At 41.2% G+C, this 27,735-nt stretch overlaps 1 protein-coding gene across 3 annotated transcripts in view; it reads right to left on the minus strand.

Moving 5' to 3' along the window:
• gucy1a2 (guanylate cyclase 1, soluble, alpha 2) overlaps positions 1-22,439 on the minus strand; it is a 255,242-nt gene extending 232,803 nt beyond the window's left edge. For all 3 annotated transcript variants that reach the window (XM_060826682.1, XM_060826683.1, XM_060826681.1), the window contains exon 1: positions 22,202-22,439. In XM_060826682.1, coding sequence (XP_060682665.1) covers positions 22,202-22,405 — 204 coding nt within the window. In that variant the 5' untranslated portion in view covers positions 22,406-22,439. The remainder of the gene's footprint in view (positions 1-22,201) is intronic.
• Between the last annotated feature and the right edge of the window lie 5,296 nt (positions 22,440-27,735).

Consider the following 27,735-nt stretch of genomic DNA (forward strand, 5'->3'; position numbering starts at 1 on the left):
CACAATCTCAAGATACACAGTAGGCCATTTCTGACTAAGATGAGGAGAAAGGTCTTTACTCAGAGGGTGGTGAACCTTTAGGAGTCTTTAGCACAGAAGGCTGTTGAGGATGTGACACGGAATAATTTAAGAAAGTAACAGAGGCTTAAGTTGTCAAGGGTTATGGGGGGAGAGCAAGTGTATGACATTGAGAGAGATCAATCATTATCATGTTGAATGTTGAGACAGGCTTGCTGTAATAGCCTATTCCTGATCCTATTTTCTATGAATGTTCCTATGAATGAATCTGCTTCTTCTCCCTGTCTCTGGGTTATATAACTGAAATCTCAACAGCTTAGCAATTATATCCCCAGTTGTTTTGCTGGTCATTTAACTGAAATCACATCTCTTTTTATAAATTCTTTGAATTCAATGGTCAAAATGACTTCAACCTTTAAAAAAGGTCAGATCTCCACAAAACCGAAAAATATTAATTTTCCCTCCACTTTAGAACCCAGTTCTCTAATACAGTGTGCCTCTTCATAAATCCAATTTCAAATTATCCGCAGCAAATTATTTGGGCTTTAAAAGGTGGTAAGGTTAATTACTGCATTGAAAACTTGGGGAAATGGTTTGCCACACATCTACACACATATCCAAGAAAGTGAGAAATAGAAAGGAAATAAATTACAAATTAAAGCAAAGGTATTGGAATTAATTCATGTGAATTGAACTGTCGAGTAAGTCAGTCATACAGTCATAGAGATGTACAGCACAGAAACAGACCCTTCAATCCAACTCGTCCATGCGAAGCAGATATCCTAACCTAATCTAGTCCCATATCCCTCTAAATCCTTCCTATTCATATGCCATTCCAGATGCCTCTTCAATGTTATAATTGTTCCAGCCTCCAACAACTCCTCTGGCAGCTTATTCCATATACGCACCACCCTCTGTGTGAAAATGTTGCCACTTAGATCCCTTTTATATCTTTCCCCTCCCACCCTAAACCGATGCCCTCTAGTTTTGGACTCCCACAACCCAGGGAAAGGACCTTGTCTATTTATCCTATCCATGCCCCTCATGATTTTACAAACCTCCCTCAGCCTCTGACACTCCAGAAAAAGCAGCCTCAGCCTATTCAGCCCCTCCCTTTAGCTCAAACCTTCCAACCATGGCAAAATCCTTGTCAATCTTTTATGAACCCTTTCAAGTTTCACAAGATTCTTCCGATAGGAAGAAGATCAGAATTGCATACAATATTCCAAAAGGGGCCTAACCTATATCCTGTACAGCTGCAACATGGCCGCCCAAATCCTATACTCACTGCTCTGACCAATAAAGAAAAGCATTCCAAACACCTTCTTCACTATCCTATCTACCTGCAACTCCATGTTCAAGGAACTATGAGCCCGCAATCCAAGTTCTCCCCAGGACCATACCATTAAGTGTATAGTCCTGCTCCAATTTGCCTTTCCAAAATGCAGCACCTCACATTCACCTAAATTAAACTCCCCCATCTGCCATTCCTCAGCCCATTGGCCCATATGATCAAGATTCTGATGTACTCTGAGGTAACCTTCACCGTCCACTACACCTCCAATTTTGGTGTCATCTGCAAACTTACTAACTATGCCTTCTATGTTCACATACAAATCATTTATATAAATGAAAATAAGCAGTGGGTCCAGTGGTCAATCTTTGTGGCACACCATTGGTTACGTGCCTCCGGTCGGAAAAGCAACCCGCCACCACCACCCTCCACCACCCTCTGTCTTCTATCTTTGAGCCAGTTCTGTATCCAAATGGCTAGTTCTCCCTGTACTCCATGTGATCTAACCAATCTCCCATGAGGAATCTTGTCGAATGCCTTACTGAAATCCATATAGATCACGTCCACCACTCTCCTCATCAATCCTCTTTGAAGAAGTGACAAATAACTCAATCAAGTTCGAGAGACATGATTTCCCATCAACAAAGTTGAAGCTCCCTAATCAGTCCTTGCCTTTCCAAATATATGTAAAATCTGTCCCTCGGGATTCCTTTTTACCTCCATTTCTCCAACAACTTGCCCATTACTGATGTCAGGCTCACCAGTCTATAGTTCCCTGCTTTTCTTTACCACCTTTCTTAAGTAGTAATCAGTCAATGTTAGTTGAGTTTCTTTCTATGCGCAGAAGTCCCTTTCACCAAACGCAACACAATTGAGTTGCTGGTTAAGCTTTAATTGTTGCAAGCTGGGAAATAATTCACTTCACAGGTGAAACAAAGGTTTCCTGCCCAAAAATCAATCTTCTAGGAGATATTGAGATCAGTGACAGACATTTACTTTATCCTGAAGTAGCTTATGGTTTGTTGGTAGTCTTATAAGCAGAATCTGGATCAGTGGTGCTGGAAGAGCACAGCAGTTCAGGCAGCATCCAACGAGCAGCGAAATCGACATTCCGGGCAAAAGCCCTTCATCAGGATGTCAAGCGAAAGTTAAAGCTGTATATGTAAAAAGGTTGATTCTAACAAAGCAACAGTTTCAATCATGTGACAGGGGCTCTTCAGGTTGAAACACTCTGCTACCAAGATACCTTTACAACTCCCTCCTTTCTTGAATGAAAAGATGCTATACTTGCTATTTTTCAATTTGCTGGCACCCTTTTAGAATCTAGGAAATTTTGCAAGGTGATAACCATTGCATTTACTATCTCACAGAAAATTACATGCAGAAGGAGACCACTCATCTTAATATACTTGCTTCAGCTTTCCAATGAGTTTTGGTGCAAATATCCTGCCTTCTCCCCAATGCCCATTATTTGAATGGAGACAATCATCTCGTACCTTCTTGAATCCCTCAACTGAACCTGCCTCCACTACTCTCCAGAGTAGTGTATTGCCACCTGAACCACTAATTACATGAAGAAGCTTTTTCTCACATTACTTTTGCTATTTTGTAAATCATTTCAAATCTGTGCCCTTTTGTATTCAAACCTTTAGAGCAAGAATGGTTTCTCCTCATTTACTCAATCTAAACCATTTATAATTTTGTTTTATATAAATTTCTATCAGATCTCCTCTTAGCCTTCTTTTCTGTAAGAACTGTCTCAAATTTGTTCTGAAACTGTAGTTTCTCATCCTTAGAACGATTTTTGTGAAAATGTTCTGCACTGTTTCCAATGCATTCAGATCCTTTCAATTGTGTTGCACCCAGAACTGTACCAAGGTACTCCAACTGAGACCTAAGAAGAGTCTTATACAAGATGAGGCTAACCCTCTTGTGTGCACCTATTAATAAATTGCAGAATATGGAATGCTGTCTCCACCTGTCCTGCCATGTTCAGTGATCTGTACACACATATACAGTAGGAACCTCTATAATTTGGCACCCCTTAAAGTATTGCACATCCTATTGTACATTGTCTACCCATATTCTGCTACCAAAAGGCATCACTTCACATTTCTCTGACCTGCATCTAACACATTTCTGCCCACTCCACCAACTTGTCTATGTCCTTTGGAGTTGTAGATGTAGCATCCTCCTCACAGTTTATAACACTTCCAGTTTCATATCATCCCCGAACTTGGAAATTGGCCCCCGCCAGCAAGAAGTCGATCATTAACATACATTCAAAAGTCACAATATTCTGAGGAACCCCACTATAAATCGTCTCCGAGCTAGAAAAATATCTATTCTGTTTATTGTTCAGCCAATTTTGCATCCATATTGCTACTGTCCCTTTATTCCATCAAATAACTGTTCTCAAACAGTCTTTTGTGGTACTGTGAAGTCCATGTGCACCACACCAGAAGCAAGGGACAATGAGGATACTTTGTTTTACCTTTCCAAAAACTGGAGTAAGTCAATTTAACAAGATTTCCACTATAAAAATCCATGTTGACTATTCCTTATCAATCCACCTTTTTCCATGTGACTATCAATTCTATTCTGAATAATTGTCTCTGGAAGCTTCCCCACCACCAATTTAAACTACAAACAAGGGCATAAAATCTGTAATTCTCCAGTCCTCTGACAACCCATCCAACTCCCCCAACCACCACCACCATCAAAATGTCTTTGAAAGACTGAGAAAATGCCAAATGCTTCTGTAATTTCCATTTTTAATCTCCTTGGATACATTTTATCTGATCCGAATGCATGATCCACTTTAAAGTACCTATTGCCTTTCTAATACTTCCTTCTTATCAATTATGAACTCTTAGAACCTACGTCCTTGGTAAAAACAGATGCAAACTATCAGACTTCAGCCATATCTGTTGCCTCCATGTGTAAATTTCCTTTTTGATCCATATGCAACTCTACTATTCCTGCTACCATCCTTTTCCTATTCGAGTGCCTATGGAAGACTTTGAGATTCTCGATTATGTTGGTCACTAATTGTATCTTTTATCCTCTTTGTTCACCTCCCATTTGAACCTTCTGTATTCTGTTTGGTTCTTGGCTGGGCTTTCTGCTTGATAGTTCTCTGTGCAGTCTTTCTTCTTTATCAGTTTCTATCAGTTTCTTCATCCAGACAGTGCAGACTGGTATTCTCTTTTGAGGGAATATACCTCAATTGTACCTGAACAATCTCCTCTTTGAAGGTAACCTATTGTTTTGCTATAGTTTTTCTTACCAACCTCTCTTCCAGGAGAAAGAGAGAACTGTAAATGCTGAAGAACAAAGTCTAAACTTGTGGTGCTGCAAAAGCACAGCAGGTCAGGCAGCACTTGAGGAGCAGGAGAATTGACATTTCGGGCATAAGCCCTTCATCAGGAATTCTGACCCACATCTTTTAATTCCTCAGATATAGGCATCCAGTCCTGGGGAGTTGTCAGTCTTTAGGTTACAAAAGTTTTCCTAGCACCTGTTCCACTTCTTATGATTGTTTTAGGTTAAGTCTCCATATCACGGCATGGTGGCACAGTGGTTAGCACTGCTGCCTCACAGCGCCAGGGACCTGGGTTCAATTCCCGCCTCAGGCGACTGACTGTGTAGAGTTTGCACGTTCTCCCTGTGTCTGCGTGGGTTTCCTCCGGGTGCTCCGGTTTCCTCCCACAGTCCAAAGATGTGCGGGTCAGGTGATTTGGCCATGGTAAATTGCCCGTAGTGTTAGATAAGGGGTATATGTATGGGTGGGTTGCGCTTCGGCGGGTCGGTGCGGACTTGTTGGGCCGAAGGGCCTGTTTCCACACTGTAAGTAATCTAATCACCTCTGGATTTTTAAATCTTTTAGTTTTCCAAGTTTTCCACCATGAAAATAGACAAAATACCTCTTAAAAGCATCCAGTATTTCTTTGCTTTCCATTATTAATCCTTAAATCACCCTCTCCAGAGGACCAACACAAGCTTTAGTTATTACTCTTTTTCACATACAGTGTTTCATATTACAAGTAAGAGTTTCTACTATCTACCTTTCTCTCACTTGGTTTTATATCTCTTTATTATATTTTTGTCATTCTTTGCTGGTTTTTCAAAAAGTCTGTCCAATTCTCTGATCTACCACTAATCTTTAAAGTTTTATAATTTTTTATCAACTTATTTTTCTCACCAATATGAGAAGTCCAGTGTGATCCTCAACAAGCACCATCAGTCCAGAGTTGCTTTTATAATGATTGACATTTACCCTGGACATGTCAGAGAATGGGAATTGGTATCTCATTTTATGTACAGGGACCTGGGAGTCCTGGTGGATGGGGTAATGCAGAAGTGGGGCAACCTCTTTTCCAGGACAAGCAGCAGAGACCACACACTAGTCCCTACCTGTCCTGAGGCAAGGTTTCCACCCAGTAGGACAATCTTAGACATCTGTAGGCATGCCCAGCAGTGTAGGAAGGTCGATGACTTGCTCCATTTCACAAGGGTAAGAGCTACCACCTATCTCCGTACAGCACCCACCTGCCAAGGTTCATGCAGGTTGCTGTTAACAAACAATAATCCCACTTGATGGGCATCTCTCACAGCATAGCACAATTCTTAAAGTTGATACACAGAAATCATTTGGAAAACGCAGCTTGTTTCTTCTGATGCTGGGACACGCCTTGCTGGCTATCTCACATGATTCTTCCAAATTTTGCACGATAGCTTGTGTTATTCAAGCCCCAGAGGACTCTGCCCTGATAAACTGTCCCAAAAACACGATGAACTCATTTTCTAAGCCTTTTTTGCCAATCTGATACTCTCAATTTATATGTAGATTAAAGTCACCATGATTAATGCAGTATATTTCGTACCCTATTTGTTTCTTCTTGTACGCTTTATCTGACACTGTGACTACAGTAGGAACAAGGCCTTTAAACTACTCAATAAGTAAACTTTACTATTTGTGATCTCTACGCAAACAGATTCTGTATCTTAATCATTCAGTGTGAAATGGTGTGCTCAAACTAGTGAAACTGCCCTGTCACTTTTTCTGAGCCTCGTATCATTCTGAGGTGTCAAAAATGCCCTCCATGTTTACACCCTGCATTGGCCACCTTTCAACGACATCTCATGCATATTTACCTCAATCTCTACAACAATTAGTTTTTTTTAATTCCAAACATTGCATGCATTCTAGTACTGAATCTTAAACTCTGCTTTAAAACAAAAGAGGATACTCTTAAAATGTCTGGCTTAATCTGCACTCAGAACGTTTGTGTGTACCTTCCTGTCACACCGAGGTAACCATTACTCAAACTGCTACCCTGCTGTATTTATTACCTCGTTGTTTCGCTTTGCTTCTATCACATCTCTCCTCACTTGATGCCTTCCCCCCACTATCCTGTTTAAAGCCCTCTGTACTGCCCTAATGATACAATTTGCCAGAACACTGGTCCCAGCACAGTTCAGATGTAGGCCATCCCAATGGAACAGTTCCCACTTTCCCCAATACTGGTATCTTCATCCAATGACACAAAACCCATTTCTCTGGCATCAACCTTTAAGCCATGTGTTCATCTCATTATTCTTGTCTGCCCTACACCAATTTCCTGTGGCTCAGGTTAGCAGAGGTTACCAGCTTTGAGGTTTTGCTTTATAATTTAGCCTCTAGCTAGACAATCTCTTAAAAAAACCTCTTTTTAATCCTATCTATAATGTTGGTACCTATGCTGACCAACACAACTGACTCTCCACATCCCACTGCAAGATCCTCTCCAGTCTAAAGAACATGTCACAAACCCTGGCACCTTACAGGCAATACAGCAAGCTGTACAGTTGCTTTGAGCTACTGAGAATGGTCTCTATTCTATGAAGTATAGGATAATATTCTATATTATTTTCTACCACCACCATTCCTATTTATCCCCTCCTCCCTCACCACTTTCAGGCTTCCTGTACAACGGTGCGCTGGCCAATTAACACATTAATATCACAGCCCCACTACCATCCAAACAAGATAAAATGCCCTCAAAATTGTTGGATAATTGACACTCCTGCCTTCTGGGTCCCCTTGCAATCACACTCTCCTGTGCCTGATCATAGAAACACAGAAAAATGGAACTGGGGTAGGCCATCCGACTCTGCCATTTACCATGATCATGGCTGATCATCCAGCTCAGTTCCCAGTTCCTAATTTCTCCTCATACTCTTTGATCCCCTTACCCTGAAGAACGGTATTTATATCCTTCTTGAAAACATTCAATCTTTTGACCACAATCACCATCTATAACAGAGGATTCCACAAGTTCACTATTGTGTGTCTTTTGTCTTCTCTCTGTGTGCATTTCTCTCTGTCCTGACTGGCCTAACCCATATCCGTACTGGGATCCCTGGTTCTGGGGTGCCCAGTCATTGAATATCCTGCCTGCATTTATCCAGTCTAATCCGGTTATGTAGAGTTCTGAGAGATACCCTGCATTCTTATGGACTCCAGTGGATAATATCCTAACCCTAGCTCATCACTGGCCAAATAAGATGATTTTATCTCAAGAGATGTCACCTCCTTGTGGAGCAAAGTGACCAAGTAACTTTGCCCTCACCAACATGCTGCAGGGTGACTGAGCTCAGCTTCCAGCTCAATGTTTGAGCTGAAGCTTCTAAGGTTGCCCACTTTTATTCTAAATCTCATGAACATCCGGAGACTCTTCATACTGTAATTACAGCACCTGCCTTGACATCTTTGTTTTAACTAATCATTTTAAAAGTATTTAGGTCTATTGCTCATTAATTACTATGCTAAATGCAACTTAGAAGAATGTTTATTCATAAAATATTTAAAACTTACATCTTCTGAATTCTAGCTATTCACAGTGCTTTAGAGCAGTCTGTCATAAGCCAAAATAAACCAAAGAACTACTGATAAAAACTGAAAAAAAACTGAGAATGTTTTATATCAGAAACAAAAGCAGAAATTGCTGGAAAAGCTGAGCAGCTCTGGCAGCATCGATGAAGAGAAACAGAATGAATATTTCAGGTCCAGTCTCCCTTCCTGAGGGGCTCGAAGGAAGGGTCACATGGACCAGAAACACTTAACTCTATTTCTCTTCACAGTTGCTGCCAGAATTGCTGAGCTTTATTGCTGGAAAAGAACTGCTGGAAAAAATTGCTGGAAAAGAACTACAGATGCTGGAAAACTGAAACAAACAAAAACTGAAACTGCTGGGAGAAACTCAGCAGTCTGACAGCATCTGTGGAGAGGAAAACCGAGTTAATGTTTCGAGTCCTGTGACGCTTCACTAGAATTACAAGCTAGACTTAGATCCACTCTTTGCCCTTTCAAATTATTTGTAAAATTATCATCATTGCAATGCAGAGGTGATTTTACTCAAAGCATTCATTAATCCTGTCAAAATTTTGGGTAACCTCAACTTTACAGAGCATTTAATGTGGTAGACCAGCTAAGAGTGCTTTGGAATAGTCAAGTCTTGAATTAACAAAGGCATGAAGCTTTCATCAGATGATCTGAGACAGACACTAATCAGACAATATGAAAGTTGATACCCTTAATGATGGTATGAATAGGTCAGAAGCTTATCACTGGATGGATTGAGACACAAAACATTCTTAACAGCCTGGCCTAGAACATAGACCTGTACATAGGAATGGGCCCTATGGCCCATGATGTTGTGCCAAAATAATCCCTTCTGCCAGCCCCCTCATTCCTTGCATTATCCATGTGTTTATCTAAAAGTCTTTTAAACGCCCCTATTGTATTTGCCTCCACTACCATCCCTAGCAGTGCATTCCACACTGCTATCGCTCTCTGCATATAAAACTTACCCTTCACATCTCCTTTGAACTTTCTTCCTCTCATCTTAAATGCATGCTCCTGAGTTTTAGACATTTCAACTCTTGGGAAAAAAGATTCTGACTCAACCCTATGTATGGGAGAATCGACATTTCGGGCATAAGCCCTTCTTCAGGAACCTGAAAACGTCCCGAAACGTCGATTCTCCTGTTCCTTGGATGCTGCCTGACCTGCTGCGCTTTTCCAGCAACACATTTTCAGCTCTGATCTCCAGCATCTGCAGTCCTCACTTTCTCCTCAACCCTATGTATCTCAATTTTACAGACTTTTATCAGGTCTTCCCTCAGCCTCCACCTTTGCAGGGAAAACAATCTGAGTTTTTCTAGCCTCTCCATATAGTCCATACCCTCTAATTCAGGCAGTGTCCTGGTAAACCTCTTCTGCACCCTCTCCAAAGTCTCCAGATCCTTTCTGTAATGTGGTGACCAGAATTGAACACAATACTCAAAGTGTGGCCTAATAAAGGTTAATACAGCTGCAACATGACATCCTCAATCTTATACTCACATTTTCCAACTAATAAAGGCAAGTATGCCATATTCCTTCTTCACCACCCTATCTATTTGCGTGGTCACTTTCAGAAAGCTATGGACTTTAACCACAAATCTCCCTCTGTACATCAGTGCTATTCAGGGTCCTGCCATTAACTGTATTCTTTTCCTTAACATTTGCTCTACCAAAGTGCAGCACCTCACACTTCAACGGATTAAACTCCATCTGCCATTTCTCCAACCATATCTACAAGTGATCTATATCCCACTGTATCCTTTAACAATCTTCTACATTATCCAGAACTCCACCGATCTTTGTGCCGTCTGCAAACCTACTAACCCATCCATTTACATTTTCATCCATGTCATTTATATATAGCACAAACAAGAGAGGTCCCAATATGGATCCCTGAAGAACGCTACTAATCATGGATCCCAAGCCTGAAAAACAATCTTCCACCACTACCCTCTGCCTATTATGGGCAAGCCAATTCTGAATCCACACAGCCAAGTCACCGTGAATCCCATGCATCTTAATCTTCTGGATGAGCTTACCATGAGTGACCTTTTTGAATGCCTTACTAAAATCCACGTAGACAAAATCCACTGTTCTACCCTTCTCAATCATCTTTGTCACCTCCTCGAAAAATTCAATCAGTTCAGTAAGACATGACCTGCCCTGCACAAAGCCATTGTAATGAGGCCATGTTTTTCTAAATGCATGTAAATCCTATCCTATGAATTCTCTCCAATAACCTCCCAACCATCGATTTAAGATTCTACAGTTTTCTGGATTATCCCTATCTCTCCTCTTGAATAGAAGAATAAAACAATGACTAGAATGTTCCCAATATTTAACTGGTAGAAATTTTCTAGGCAAAGGTGAGGACAACAGATGCTGGAAATCAGAGTCTAGATTAGAGTGGTGTTGGAAAAGCACAGCAGGTCGGGCAGCATCTGAGGAGGAGCAGGAAAATCTACGTTTCAGGGAAAAGCCCTTTATTAGTAGAAATTTTTGCTCATCCAGTTTTCAACATCAGATAATTTGGTAATAGCAGAGTCAAGAGATGTGGTGAAGTAAAAATTATTGTCACTGGTTACATATGAAAACAACACTGTGCCTTCTAAGGATGATTAGCCTGACTTTTCAATGTAATATGTAATTGTTTCATTACTAACTTAGATTTAGATTGTTTAATTTGTGGCAATTGATCTTCTTCTATTTTGAGCAATTAGCAGAGAGATGGTAAAGTGTGAATTTGTTGATGACTGAAATAAGGGGATTGCAGTTTTTGTCATCATACTTAAGTGAGCTTATTCCAGGCAGCCCAGATGCAAGGGGGTTATTTGGTTGCCTACTCTCTTCCCCTCTCTGCTTGTGCTCTTCTCCTGAGCTGCAGTGATAAGGGCTGTCTCTATATGATGGCAAGGATGTAAAGGGGGCAGCAGACCACCACAAATTTTGACACTTCTGCCAAGTATTGGAGGACTGCTCCGGAGTGATCTAGATAGAAATCAATAATCTTTTATTATCATAAGATGAGTGATAAAATGGCTTTCATTGTCGGCAAGCTGCAGAAATAATACCAGGTCCATTAACAATTTGGTAAGCAGATTGCTCTTGTCACCTAGGAGGCATCCTTTGGTTGGTCATGGTGACTCAAAAGCAGCTGGCCCGGCTGACTGTCAAGAGTAAAGGCATCATAATTGCTGCCAAGCTACTAATTTTTAGAGTTATAGACAGAGTCATATAACATAGAAACAAGCCCTTTTGCCCACTATGTCGAAATAGAACAACAAACATCAAACTACACTAATCCCATTTAGCCGCATCTGGTCCATAGCCTACTGTGCTCTGGCATTTTAAGTGCTCATCAAGATGCTTATTAAAATGTTGCATGAGTATTTGCCACCACTACATTCTCAAGCAGCACGTTCCATATATCTATCGCACGATGGATGAAATAAATTATCTCCTATAAACCTTAAACTTATACCCTCTGATTTTAGACACGTCTGCCATGGGGAAGAGATTCTCAGGATCTACTTTGTCTACATCTGTCATAATTTTGTATCAGATCCACTTCAGTCTCCTCTGTCCAAAGGGAAAACAAACCTAGCCTATCTCCTCATAACTAAGACCTTTTATCCCAGATAATACTCTGATGAATCTCTTCCGCATCCTCTCCAGTGCAATCACATCCTTCCAATAGTGTGGTGACCAGAATTGCACACAGTATTTCACCTGTAGCCTAATCAATGTTTTATGAAGTTGAAACAAGACTTTCTTGCTCCAATATTCTACATCATAGCTAATGAAGGCAAACATCCCGTATGCCTTCTTCATTACCTGTGCTGTGCTGATAACTTCAGGGATCCGTGGACATGTACACCAAGGTCCCTTTGTTCTTCAGTACTCCCTAGGGACCTATCTTTTATTGTGTAAATCCTCTCCTTATTATATCTCCCAAAATGCATTATCTCGCATTTATCAGGATTAAACTTCATCTGCCATTGCTCTGCCCAATTTACCAGCCTGATCAATATCAAACTATAACCTGAGACCATCATCCTTAGTATGAACAACACTACCAATTTTCATGTCATCTGCAAACATACTAATTATACTTTCTACATGCACATCCAAGTCATGATCAGAAAGGGTCCCAGCACCAAACACTGTGGTACGCCACTGGTCAAGACTTCCAAATACATTAAAAGCTCTCCATCATCACTCCTTGCTTCCTATTTGTTAGCCAAGTTTGGATCCAGTTTGCCAACTTGCCTTGGATCCATGGGCTTTTACCTTCTGGATCAGCCTTCTATGTGTGACATTGTCAAAGACTTTACTGAAGATCATGTAAATCACATCAATTTCCACCATCCTCATCAATATATTTAGTCACTTTCCAAAACCTCAAATAATTAAACAGGATCTCCTTGTAACAAACCCACACTGGATATGTGAGTACTTTTGTATGCCTGTTAAAAATGTTGATTACCTCCTTATTATTAATCTTAAATGTGTCCTAGAATCTCACCATTCCAACTGAAACCCCTGGCTACAATATCATTCCCCTCTGTGAATACAATAAGAAGTATTCATTTAAGACCTCACCCACATACATTGGTTCCATACACAGGTTGCCTGTTTAGTCTCTTATAGGTCCCACCCTTTCTCTGGTGATCCCCTTACTCTTAATATACTTATAAAAAGCCTTTTTTTTTCTTGATTTCACCTGCTAAAGATATTTTATTACCGCTCTTTGTCCTTCTAATTCCTTTAAGCAACCTCATACACTCCCTATATTTTTGAAGGGCCTTTCCTGTTTTTCATGCATTGTGCATGACAGATACTTCACAACACTCTCCACATCCCTTGACATCCAAGACTCCCTGCACCTGCTGCCCTTGCCCTTTACTCTTAAAGGATCATGCTTGTCCTGAAGCTCATTATAATAGTTTTAAAAGAATTCCATTTTCCAAAAGTGCCTGCAAGTAACTGCTCCCAGTCTATTGATCTGCTTGCGTTCGCATACTGTCCAGAGCAGTGAAATCTCTCTCAGTTCTGTCATAGGGCATAAATCATGTGACTACCTTAAAGCAATGGGCATGCAATGAACAACATCTACACCACAGGAAGCCCGAAATTCAAGCTGCATGTTTGCTTTATCTACTTCTCCTTGGCAAGAATCAATTATCATAGAGTCTCGTTGAAATGAGTGGCAAATGCCCTACTCAAAAATGAAAATCAAAGTGCAAGGTTTTTTTTGTTATTTCATGTCTCCAGCATCTTCAGTTTTTTTGTTTTATTATGTGAGAAATTGTCTCCAGTTTCAGTCTGGAAGGAGCTAAATGCAAAAATATTCAAGGTTCACAAGCTAAAACAATTCGGTATTAGCTCACTGTGGTTGCAACAGGAAGTAGATTTCTGTGAAGACATTGCACACAAGTCTTTTTTTCCCACCTCCTTGCTCCTCTTCCATCTTCCAGCAGCTTGTCCTTCACTGTCAAGCCTCTGTCCATTGTTCAAGTCATACTGCCCTCTATAGGGATTATGTAGTCGTGCACCCAAAAATGGAAGCACCTGGTTTGTGCAAAAGTTTTGAAGTCCAACAAAAAATCCTTAATGACTGTCTCTCCCCTCTTATACATGTGCATGTTTGCAATTTTAAACTACTATAGATAGATTCTACATTGACTTGATTCTAAGTAAACAGCTTCTTAAAACCAAAAAGCAACTAACCTATAAAGCAGTTGATGATCCTTTTAATTAATGCTAATGGGGTCGCATTTCTTCTGCTGAAGATAGTTCAGCTGTGCAAGGTTCAGTGGGGTTGAGAACAGGGAAATGTTGTTTCTAAGTTGCAGAACTCCCTCAGGGAATTCACTACATGCACACTAACACCCTCACTAAGATGATGTCCGGTCATAACCACCCCAAACATTTACAGTATTTGCATATTATAGACACCAGTTTGGACATCAAAAAGCAGAACTTGCTGGAAAAGCTCAGCAGGTCTGGCAGCTGCTGAGAACAGAAATCAGTTAATGTTTCGGGTCAGGTGACCCTGCTTCAGAACTGATGGTAGCTAGGAAAAACTTTTAATGCAGGACATAGGGTGGGGGTAAGGAGTAAATGATAGGTTGAGGTAGAGCCCAAAAGAGTGAGAAGAACAGTTGGACGAACAATGGAGTGGATAACAGTCAGCATAGCAGAATGAATAGCTACTCAGGGACTATTCATAGCTAACAATGGGTGGTATGTTTAGTGATTTTAACCAGCCAGGTGGACTGCATAGAACATGAGTTCCCTGATTGTATCAGATTAACAGCCCCAATCAAGGAGCCCTGGCTAACAATAAGAATTGGAGTTTTAGACATCTTGTTCACACAGAGCTGGCTCTGAGGGAGCAGGATCAGTGTCAAGGACTCTCCATGTGTAATTAAAGAATAATTAGTGACAGGATACCAGCCTCTGTGGAGTTATTTCAGTGTATAATAGCAGACAATATGATAACAAGGCCTGATGTGTGGGGATTGGGGTAAGGACATGGAAGAAGGTCCCTCAAGTCTCCTAAAATTCTTGAACTTGAAATGGAATCCAGAAGGCAGTAGAGTTCCCAAGTGGAAAATGAGGTGTTATTCCTCCAGCTTATGCTGAGCTTCACTGGAACATTGTAGGAATCCTGACACAGATATATTGGCCATGGAAGTAGCAGGAAACTGGAAATTCACAATCTTTTTTTGCAAACAGAATGTAGATGTTCTGCAAAGCAGTCATTCAATCCACGCTTTGTTTCCCCAATGTAGAGGAGACCATATTGTGAGCAGTGAATGCAGTAGAGTAGATTGAGTGAAGTGCAGGTAAAACTCAGTTTCCCTGAAAGGTATGTTTGTGCCCTTGGATACTGAGAAAGGAGCAAGTTTGCAGAGGAAAGTGCTATGGAGCTCTGAGGTTGGGGGGGGGTGAGCGGTTGTTAGGAGCCAATATGGAGTGGACCAAAGTGTCTCAGAAGGAACAGTCCCTGTGGAAGGCTGACAAGGGAGGGGAGGGAAATGCGTCTGGTGGTGGCAGAAATGTCAGCCAATGATCCTGTGGATATTGATGTTGGTGAGATGGTAGACAAGGACAAAGTGGACCTTATTGCTGTTGTTGGAGGGAAGAGGGAAGGTGAGTGCTGACGTGCGGGAGATGGGTTGGACGCAGCTGAGGGCCCTGTCAACTATGATGCTGGGGAATCTTTGGTTGATGAAGAAAATGGACATTGGAGGTCACCTTGTCAAAGTTGGTGTGATCAGAACTTTTGCAATGGAGACGAAGGAACTGAGGAAATGGAATACAAGAGCAGGGTGTGAGGATGTATAGTCAAGGTAAATTTGCAAGGCACTTGTTTTGTAGTGGATATTGGCGGCCAGCCTATCCCCAAAAATGGAAACAGATGTCAAAGGGAGGGGAGGAGTCAGAAATAGACATAATGAAGATGAGAGCAGGGTGGAAACTGGAAATGAAGCTAATAAAATTTTCCAATTCCAGATGAGAGATGGAAGCAGCACCAAAAGGATTCTGGGTAATCCAAGAAAGAGGATGAGAAAAATTTCTGGCTGTAACAGCTGCTCCTTTTTTGAGGTATTTTAGGTGTTGGAGGCGATTTCCTCAAATTCCAGGAGCAGTAATTACTGTTTTATATGCTGTTGCATTGTTTTGGAACGATGGAAAAAGAATGTAATAAAAACAGCATTTTTATAAGGGAGAAGAACAGACAAAGGATGTACATGGTGAGGTCAGTGCAGGAGAGGGAGAGAGAAAGAAACTGACACCATAGTGTACCTGCACAGTTACTGCCTTTGCTGTTTGAATTCATGTATCGCTGGACATCAGAATGTGTCTGCGAAAATTAACAAACAGTGAAATTCACAACTGATCTTGGAGGAACTGTTGGGCAAAGTTTACAGCACAGAATCAGATAAGTTAATCATTGTTTTAAGTGTGGCCTACAGATAATCTGCAGAAGTGAGTAGAGTGGGTTCTATCTTGATTATATGTTTTTGGAGATATGTCTCTTGATTAAACTTAAAACATAAGCCATAACTATTAATAACTGGGGCAATGTTTTGCTGTGGAATATGATGGTGTTATGTTCTGGGTCTGCAGATTGTGACGGAACAAATACGGCCTGTAGTAGAGTGATATGCACATCTTGTCAGATGTGGGAGTTTAAAGACAGCTTAAGGGTTACTGTGGATTATACCTGCCATAAATGCTGTTGGTTGCAAATCTTATCAGATCAAATGGATCAGTTGGAGAGACAGTTAGAAGCAATGAGGAATTTGCAACAGCATCAGCATGTGATGGATGGCAGTTATAGGAAGGGGAGGAAGTCTCAGATAGAGTCACATGGATGGGTTAACTCCAGGAAAGGTAAGAGAGGTATGCAGTGAGTGCAGGAGCCTTCTGTGGCTATCCCCATTTCAAAAAAGTATGTTTTTTTTTAAATGGAGACGGTGATGGATTCTCAGGGGAATGTAGCACAAACAACCACATCTCTGGTATTGAGACCAGGTGTAATGCAATGAGGGGTACATTGGGTTTCGAGAGATAAATTGTGTTAGGGGACTCTCTAATCTGAGGTACAGACAGACGTTTCTATGGCCAGCAGCAAAAACTCAGAATGGATCCAGGGAGATAGTGAGGAAAGAGATCAATCTGAAACTGGTACAGTTGAGAACAGAAGTGAGTCAAACAGTCAGGGCAGGCAGGGACAAGGTAGGAATAATAAATTAAACTGCATTTATTTCAATGCAAGGGGCCTAACAGAGAAAGCAGATGAACTCAGGGCATGGTTAGGAACATGGGACTGGGATATCATAGCAATTACAGAAAAGTGGCTCAGAGATGTGCACGACTGGCAGCTTAATGTTCCAAGATACAAATACTAACAGTAACAATAGAAAGGGGGGCAAGAGAGGAGAGGCAGTGGTGTTTTTGATAAGGGATAGCATTACAGCTGTGCTGAGGATAGATATTCCTGGAAATGCATCCAGGGAAGTTATTTGGGTAGAACTGAGAAATAAGAAAGGGATGATCACCTTATTGGGATTGATTTATAGACCTCCTAATAGTCAGAGGGAAATTGAGAAACAAACATGTAAGGAGATCTCAGTTATCTGTAAGAATAATAGGGAGGTTATGGGAGGGAATTTTAACTTTCCAAACATAGATGGGACTGCCATAGTGTTAAGGGTTTAGATGGAGAGGAAATTGTTAAATGTGTACAAGACAATTTTCTGATTCAGTATGTGAATGTACATACTAGAGAAGGTTCAAAACTTGACCTACTCTTGGAAAATAAGGCAGGGCAGGTGACTGAGGTGTCAGTGGGGGAGCACTTTGGGGTCAGCGACCATAATTCTATTCATTTTAAAATAGTGATGGAAAAGGATAGACCATATCTAAAAGTTGAAGTTCTAAATTGGAGAAAGGCCAATTTTGATGGTGTTAGGCAAGAACTTTCAAAAGCTGACTGGGGCAGATATTCACAGGTAAAGGGACGGCTGGAAAATGGAAAGCCTTCACAAATGAGATAACGAGAGTCCAGAGAAAGTATATTCCTGTCAGGGTGAAAGGAAAGGCTGGTAGGTATAGGGAATGCTGGATGACTAAAGAAATTGAGGGTTTGGTTAAGAAAAAGAAGGAAGTGTATGTAAAGTATAGACAGGATAGATCAAGTGAATCCTTAGAAGAGTATAAAGGCAATAAGAGTATACTTAAGAGGGAAATCAGGAGGGCAAAAAAAGGACTTGAGATAGCTTTGGCAAATAGAATTAAGGAGAATCCAAAGGGTTTTTACAAATACATTAAGAACAAAATGGTAACTAGGGAGAGAATACAGCTTCTCAAAGATCAGCAACGCAGCCTTTGTGTGGAGCTGCAGAAAATGGGGGGGATACTAAACGAGTATTTTGCATCTGTATTTACTGTGGAAAAGGATATGGAAGTTATAGAATGTAGGGAAATAGATGGTGACGCCTTCCAAAATGTCCATATTACAGAGGAGGAAGTGCTGAATGTCTTGAAATGGATAAAAGCAGATAAATCCCCAGGACCTGATCAGGTGTACCCTAGAACTCTCTGGGAAGCTAGAGAAGTAATTGCTGCGCCACTTGCTGAGATATTTGTATCACCGATAGTCACAGGTGAGGTGCCGGAAGACTGGAGGTTGGCTAGTGTGGTGCCACTCTTTAAGAAGGGTAGTAAGGACAAGCCAGGGAACTATAGACCAATGGGCCTGACGTCGGTGGTGGGTAACTTGTTGGAGGAAATCCTGACAGGCTGGATGTGCATGTACTTGAAAAGGCAAGGACTGATTAGGGATAGTCAACATGGCTTTTTGCATGGGAAATCATGACTCACAAACTTGATTGTGTTTTTTGAAGTAGTAACAAAGAGGATTGATGAGGACAGACCGGTAGATGTGATCTATATGAACTTCAGTAAGGCATTTGACAAGGTACCCCATGAGAAACTGGTTAGCAAGGTTAGATCTCATGGAATAAAAGGAGAACTAGCCCTTTGGATACAAAATTGGCTCAAAGGTAGAAAACAGAGGGTGGTGGTGGAAGGTTGCTTTTCAGACTGGAAGCCTGTGACCAGTGGAGTGCCACAAGGGTTGGTGCTGGGTACACCACTTTTTGTTATGTACATAAATAATTTGGATGTGAGCATAACAGGTACAGTAAGTAAGTTTGCAGATGACACCAAAATTGGAGGTGTAGTGGACAGCGAAGAGGGTTACCTCAGATTACAACAGGATCTTGATCAGATGGGCCGAGAAGTGACAAATGGAGTTTAATTCAGATGAATGTGAAGTGCTGCATTTGGGAAAGCTAATCTTAGCAGGATTTATATACTTAATGGTAAGGTCCCAGGGAGTGTTGCTGAACAAAGAGACCTTGGGAGTGCAGGTTCATAGCTCCTTGAAAGTGGAGTCGCAGGTAGATAGGATAGTGAAGAAGGCATTTGATATGCTGTCCTTTATTGGTCAGAGTATTGAGTACAGGTGTTGGGAGGTCATGTTACAGCTGTACAGGACATTGGTTAGGCCATTGTTGGAATATTGCATGCAATTCTCGTCTCCTTCCTATCGGAAAGATGTTGTGAAATTTGAAAGGGTTCAGAAAAGATTCACAAGATGTTATCAGGGTTGGAAGATTTGAGCTATAGGGAGAGGCTGAACAGGCTGTTGCTGTTTTCTCTGGAGCGTCGGAGGCTGAGGGGTGACCTTATAGAGGTTTACAAAATTATGAGGGGCATGGATAGGCTAAATAGACAAAGCCTTTTCCTCGGGGTCGGAGAGTCCAGAACGAGAAGGTATAGGTTTAGGGTGAGAGGGGAAAGATATAAGTGAGACCTAAGGGGCAACTTTTTCGCACAGAGGGTGGTATGTGTATAGAATGAACTGCCAGAGGAAGTGGTGGAGGCTGGTACAATTGCAACATTTAAAAGGCATTTGGATGAATCTATGAATAGGAAGGGTTTGGAGGGATATATTGGCTGGATGCTGGCAGGTGGAACTAGATTGGGTTGGAAATCTAGTCGGCATGGACAGGTTGGACTGAAGGGTCTATGACTCTATGATGTCATCAATATCCCAGAGAAAGAATTGTGGATGGGGGCCAGAATTGGACCAGAATAAGGAATGTTCCATGTACCTCACGAAAGAGAGACAGGTGTAACTGGGGCTCAATCAATTACCCAGGGCCACAACTTTGACCTGAAGGTAATGAGAGGAGTTTAGAGAGCAGCTGCAGTGTGCTCTGTTGACAGCCATTGTTCTGCACACAACATCCTCACTTCTAGGTCAGCGGTTGAGGGGTTCAAATCCCATTCCCATGAGTTAAGCACAAAGCCGATGCTGACAATGCAGCACAGTCTCAAGGGATGTCTGTACTGTTGTAGGGGCTGTATTTCAAGAAGTTATTAAGGGTTCAGGCAAAAAGTGACTAACAAACCAAAAGGAATTTGTTTGATTCAGATTGCTTTCAGAACTCCTGCAGTCATGAAAAGCGTGGAAAAAAGATAGGAACCATTTTACAGCAACAGATACCACCTGTAATTATGTAAGTTATATGCAACTTATCAATCTGAGCTACAAATCTTCTGAAAAAAAAATCACTAGAAACCACCAATCTTAATTTCATACCAGGTCATTATATATCTGAAATGTGCGTTAGAGGGAGGTTATATTTTGGAAACAGTACATCCAATGGACCTGGCATTTCCTGCCCTGACAGTAATCAGCACAGTAAAAGTGGCTCAGCTAATTGCCTGTCCTCTGTCGCTGTACATAAATACTCCATCCCTCTCAGGCTGGCCAATTGCTCTCTCAGACAGGACTTCCTACCAGCTTGAGATGGAAGTCCTACTCTGAAACAAGAAGCTGATCCCAGAGTTAGAATTCCTGCAGAGCAGACAGGAGACTGATTTACATTTTCAGTCAGATGGGTGGGAAATACACCCCATAAAATCCAAACCCTTATCTAGTCTCTTTTCACAACTGTTGCCTGATCTGTTAAATGTTTGCAGCATTTTCTATATTGATTTCAGATTTCCTGCCAACTCAGTATGTTTCTTTAGGTATATCACATCACAAATTTCAAAAACTACAACATTTTAAATTCAAAAGAATGCACACCTGTGTTTGAATGTTTCACATTTGGGACTAAAGATCAAAAAAGATTAATAAAAACTGTAATAACATATGTTTAGTTTCAAGTACTTCAAAATCTGCCTACAATACAAATCAATAAACTTCGCTGTAGACTGTAATCAAAAGACAAAACAATGAAAATAAGCATATAGACCCTACGTCCAACTCAGCACAGACCAGACTAACCAATCTGACCTAATCCCATTTGCCAGGATTTGGCCCATGTCCCTCTCAATCTTTTCTATTTTTATACCCATCCTGAAGTCTTTTAAATGCTGTAAATGTAGGTGTATCAAAGAACGGTCCACAGGTGCAAGGTGCATTTAAAACGTATGTGTTTCATTTTCCTTTTTAATAAAAAGATGGAAATAAAGAAATACAAATCAAATGTAGAAATAAACAATCCGTTTGTGAAGGATTGGTGCACCAACGACGCAGTAATACAGCGATCTAAAGATAGTCAGGTAAGGAATATCATTCATATTTCGCAGAGAATGTTAACAAGAATTAATTATTTTTTCCCGTTTTGACGATTTCCTTTAGTAACAGCAGTGCGCCAGTGAGGGAAATGAAAAGGACGGCATTCTCGAACATAAAAGCAATCACCAGACAATAATCAATCGGGCCGAATTAGCGCGATCACGTGTGCAGTAGCATCGCCTCTGAAAGTGATCACCGAACCGGGCGAGCTCATAACCAACGTTCGCGAAGATATCACGCTGCCTAAGAAAAAGTTGAATCGTCCTTTCAAACAATTCGCCACATCAACGCACCTAAAATTTAAAAGGTGGATGGATTGCAACCTTTTCCACAGAAAAGATTTAGACATCCATGTGATCTCCCATACGAACGCATTGAAATGTATTTTTAAGATAATGTATTATTGATGGTATTAACTGTACATGCGAATTCATTCGCTAGCCGAGAGAAGTTTGGAAGCCTCTTTAAGGATTCCATGCTGTCGTTATTTGTAAATTCGAAACACGGACTTCAATGTTTAATGAGGATGTACAGCGCAAATGCGAAATGTAGCTGTCTCAAAAGTCACTAATAAAATGTCCTACAACTTTTCACCAACACATTCATACGGTTAACAATGATCGACGGGGACGGAGACAATACTAAACACCAATTCCATTGAAGCACCAAGGCTCAGAGCTAAGTCTAATGATGGTATGCACAAGGGTTAGTGATTGAATGTGAATGTGAAGAGAATGAAAATACCATGGAAAGACGGACTTAATGGGTCGTAATACGCGAAGAATGAGAAAAGGCGGACGGAGGTTTGCATTTCTGGTTTCTTTACCGTTGGAAAGACAAGTTTCCGGATGCTTTCTCCCAAACAGTCCAGGTTAACGCGCCTGCGAGCAGCGTCCTTGCTGCCAGCTCCTGAAACTGAGCGCTTCCCATTCACCACCCGCGAAAATGGACATCCCCCGTCCTCAGGACTTTCCGGGTAATCCGATCCGGTGGAGCTGAACGATTCGGATGAAATCTTCCTCTCTGACATTCTGATCAATCTTGCACATTAGTCCGAAAAGACGCCTTCCTCCGAACTGCTGTTCTGTTCGTCAGCTCTGCACATCTCCCAGCTTTATAGCCGCGATCGCCACAGGAAATTAGTCATCGAGAACGCGCTTTCACTTCACCCTCATCCCTCTCGAATCCAAACAATCATTTTCGCTCCTCATGTTTCTTCCTGAAAACAAACATTTTGAAAGCTCGTGGTTCTTGCGGTCACGTGTTTTCAGGCGCCTTTACTGTCGTCCCAAATTGTTCTTAAAAGCGGCGCTTACCACGTCCTAAGGGACAACAACAGCCAGTAATCCAGCTCTCCATCCTGTTTAGGGAATATTTGCACGTCTCGTAGTGATACCGAAGACTACATTCACAAACTACATTCTCGTACTCCTAACAAGGACCTTCGAATCATCCCAGCCTTTCACAGAACAGCTCAATAGTGACACACCTGCCTCAACCTAGAAAACACAAAGCAACGTCTCGGGTGCTCTTAATAACAACTTTACTGTGAAGCAGAACCTTTCCCCACACAGGGATAGAGAGGTTATGTTTCACAGTAAGTATGGGAAAGCAAGCAGTATCATATGAGTTTAAGAATAGTGTGTAAACAACTACAAACGGGAGAGGGCACACTCTGTTAAATGTCATTGATGCACAGCAAGAGGAAATGATTCAGTGGTACCTGACGTGTGTTTCAATCTAGATGAGGTTATTAAGAGCCTGATTGTCGTAATAAATCATTGTAAATGTGTTGCAGAAACTGACGATTCTTTTTATTATCATGGCTGAAAGTCATCTATTGAACTGGTCGCCAACTGCAAAAGTGACCTCTCATGAAGGAGTTCGACAAATATTTTGTTCCAAAAAAACTGCGGGAGCTGGAAATCTGGAGAAACTCAGCAAGTCAGGCTGTATCTGTGGAGAGAAAGCAGAATTAACATCTCAGTCCAGTGACCCTTCTACAAATTATTTCTGGGTCAATATGCAGTTAGCTGTAGGGCTGGTTTGCCTTACAGTGTGATACCAACGCAGTAGGTTCAATTCCTGCGCCTGCTGAAGTTGCGATAAAGAACTCTTCTTTCTCAACGTCTCCCCTAATATCTTGAACCTCAGGTTAAACCATCACCAGTGCTCCTTGCAAAGAGACAACAGCTAGTCCAGTATGACTGTGGTGACTTTACCTTCTGCAGTAGTGTAATGCCCAGGGAAATTTTAGTTGTTGACAATCAGGCTTATTGGGACGAAATCAATTATTGCTCATTTGTCTCATATCTTGTGTGGAGTGGTGCTGCTTCCATTGGGATATTTTTCCTACTGTAAATTATTTTAAAATAGTGATTCTTTTTCTGATCCAGGACTGTTTGTTACAAAAAAACTTTAAATTCATTAAGAAAAAAGATTCGAGGGATGGCATGTGAAGAATTCCTAAAGGGTGCTTCTTAAACAATATGTTTATAACCCAAAGCTGAGGAGAAGCCTGCTAATTTTAGCTCTGGTGAATGAGATAGGGCAAGTGGAGTGTTACTGGGAAAACATCTTGGTAGTAGCCATAATCTAATTAGATTTTTTTTTAAAAAAAGGCAAAATAAAAATAAATGGAAATAACCAACTGGAGGAAAGTCAATTTTACTGATTTGAGAAGGCATCCATTCAGCACATATAGACTGGAACAAAATTTGTCCAAGAAAATGACAATTGAGCAAGATAGATTTGAGATACTTTGGATAAAACCCAAATTTTCCTCCCATTGAGAGGAAGGACATAACTCTCTGCATGGGAAAGGAAACAAAGGTTAACTGGGAAACTGCAAAGAACCCTCACCAGAATGCATCCTAAGTTGTCAAGAGTAAGTTAGAGACAAAAGAAGCTCTGTTCACAATATTTCAGTCCTCTATGCATGAGGAGTACCAAATGACCAAAGCATTACAAATGTCACACCCTTGTTCAAAAAAGGGGAAGAGATAAACCTGGTAACAACAGGTCAATGGAGACTAAGGTTGGAGATGGAAAAATTACTGGACACCTCTGTCGAGGATGATATTAATCCTCATTTAGATAAGCATTAGTTAACAAAGAACAACCAGCAATACATGTGATTGAGTTTTTTGAAATAGCAGGCATGTTTGATGAAGATAGCAGAGATTGTTGTCTGTATCTCTATATGTATGTATGGACTTCTGATAAAACATATTTGATAAAGTATGACATTACAGATATATTTGAGAAATAGAAGCTTGAGAACTAAAGGGATGGTGGTAGCTTGGATGGGTGGCTAAGGAAAAGGAGGTAGAAACTAATGGTGATCAAATGGTTTTCTGACTGAAAAGAAATAGGTAGTCCCTTGGGAGTAAAAATTGGGCTCTTATTTTTTGAATATACACATGTTAGATTTAAGTGTAGAGATTACAGTTTTCAAGTTGTAGATTACATCAAAACATGACAACATAGTAAATAATAAGTAAGATAGCATCAGATTTGAAGGGGCTGAGAGTTGACTTAATTGAGCCATATATGATAATTAGAAGGTTAGATAGGTTGGACAGTGAAAGCCTTTTTCCTCTGATGATGATGGCTAGCAAGATGGGACATAGCTTTAAATTGAGGAGTGATAGATATAGGACAGATGTCAGAGGTAGTTTCTTTACTCAGAGAGTAGGAGGGGCACGGAACGCACTGCCTGCAACAGTAGTAGACTCGTCAATGTTTAGGGTATTTAAATGGTAATTGGATATACATATGGATGAGAATGGAATAATGTAGGTTAGATGGATTTCAGGTTGATTTCACAGGTCAGCACAACATCAAGGGCCGGAGGGCCTTTACTGCGCTATAATGTTCAATGTTCTATGTTCTAGAGAAGTAACTGATGGTATTATCACTCGGCTAGTCACCCAAAGAGCCAGATAATGTTCTGGGGTTGCAGAATTAAATCTTTAAAAAAAGTTTTTATGGCCATGAAACCATTGGCAGAAAAACCTATCTCTTTCATTAATGTCCTTTAGGGAAGGAAACTGATGTCCTTACCTGGTCTGGCCTACATATGACTCCAGACCCACAACAATGTGGTTGACGTTTAGCCAATGATGCCCACAACAGGTCAACGAACACATGGCAAAAGCAGTTTAATGTGAACACTGGAAAATAAAACAACATGAAACAGCAGTGTAATCCAGGTGGTACTATTTCGAAGGGAATGGAGGAACAGAAGGATCCAGGGTGCATACAAACAAATCTTCAAAGACAATATAAGATATCTCACTTTGCAATCAGAGTATTAAATACAAAAACATGAAGTTCACACAGAACTTTTACAAATCACTGATTAAATTTCATTTGGAGTACGTAGACAATTCTGGGCACCACAACTAGGAAGGATGTTCAGGCCCTGCAGTGAGTAGAGTGGAGATTTCCTAGGATGAAAACAAAAATAAAGAAATGTACATAGTCCACTTAGATCAGGGAAGTGATCGGGTGATTTAAAAGAGGTTTCAAAGATTATGATGTGTTCTGATAGAGCAGGTAAGGAAAGGAACTTGTGGGAAAAGGATTGCCAACTGGATGGTGTAGATTGAAAATATTTAGCAAAAATACAAGAACGAAATTGAGGTTAAATTTCATCATGCATAAATTTTTATCATCTGGAACACACCATCCAGAAGTGTGGGTCAAGAATATTCAAGAACATATGAAATTATAACAAAAAACAGGCCATCCCGTATCACCAAAACCTGTTCACTGTTTACAAGTCACAGGGATATATTTCATCCCCTCCCCTATCAGCATTCCGAAAAGACCACTCCCTCCATGACTCCCTTGTCAGATCCACGCCACCTCCACCCCCCCCCCCCCCACAACCCAACCTCCACTCCCGGCACCTTTCCCTGCAACTGCAAGAAATGCAAAACTTGCACCCACACCTCCCCCCTTACTTCCCTCCAAGGCCCCAAGGGATCCTTCCATATCCACCACAAATTCACCTGCACATCCACACACATCATTTACTGCATCGGCTGCACCCAATGTGGCCTCCTCTATATCGGGGAGACAGGCCGCCTACTTGCGGAACGTTTCAGAGAACACCTCTGGGACACCAGGACCAACCAACCCAATCACCCCTGACTAAACACTTCAACTCCCCCTCCCACTCCACCAAGGACATGCAGGTCCTTGGACTCCTCCATCGCCAGACCATAGCAACAACGACAGCTGGAGGAAGAGTGCCTAGGAACCCTCCAACCACAAGGGATGAACTCAGAATTCTCAGTTTCCTCATTTCCCCTCTCCCCACCTTGTCTCAGTCCCATCCCTCGAACTCAGCACCGCCCTCCTAACCTGCAATCTTCTTCCTGACCTCTCTGCCCCCATTCCCACTCCGGCCTATCACCCTCACCTTAACCTCCTTCCACCTATCGCATTTCCAACGCCCCTCCCCCAAGTCCCTCCTCCCTACCTTTCATCTTAGCCTGCTTGGCACACTCTCCTCATTCCTGAAGAAGGGCTCATGCCCGAAATGTCGATTCTCCTGCTCCTTGGATGCTGCCTGACCTGCTGAGCTTTTTCAGCAACACATTTTCATTCTGCTTGATTGGCAACCCATTCACCACCTTAAACATTCACCCCTTCATCATTAACACATAGGGGCAACAATGTGTAAGATCTACATAATGCACTGCTGTAACTCACCAGGGCTCCTCTGATGCTACTTTCCAAACCTTTGACTTCTACTACTTTGAATGACAAGCGTAACGATATATGGGAAATTTTCCACCTGTATTTCATCTCTGAGCCACGCACCACTCTGACTTGGAACTATATCACTGTTCCTTCACTGATGCAGGGGTAAAATCCCTAGAATTTCCTTCCTAACTGAACCTTAGGTGTACCTACAACCTGTCCTTATGGCCCAAGCACAGCAGCACTTCAAGAAGGCAGCATAACATCACCTTCTCTTGGGGAATTATGAATGGGCATTAAATGCTAGCCTAGCCAACAATGCTCACGTCCCAGCAATGAATAACAAAAACTATAAAGAATAAAACATTTCTCAAGATGGTATAAATCCTTAAAAGAGAGAGATGTGGGGTCTGTGCAATCTAATGTGCTGTAAAACAGGTCACATGGATTTCCACATTCATAAATGAGCAATTATTTCCAGGCCATTGAGTGCATACAGCACAACGAAGAATCACATCTCTAATAATGAAATTTCAATACTATTCATATTAATATGATTAATTACTGTTATTTATATTTTATCGTTGCAAAATGTGACACTACTAAATGTCAAAGAAATGATTACATTTATTAAATTACAGGTGA

This window comes from Hemiscyllium ocellatum, chromosome 6 (genome assembly GCF_020745735.1).
Source record: "Hemiscyllium ocellatum isolate sHemOce1 chromosome 6, sHemOce1.pat.X.cur, whole genome shotgun sequence".
Taxonomy (NCBI): Eukaryota; Metazoa; Chordata; class Chondrichthyes; order Orectolobiformes; family Hemiscylliidae; genus Hemiscyllium; species Hemiscyllium ocellatum.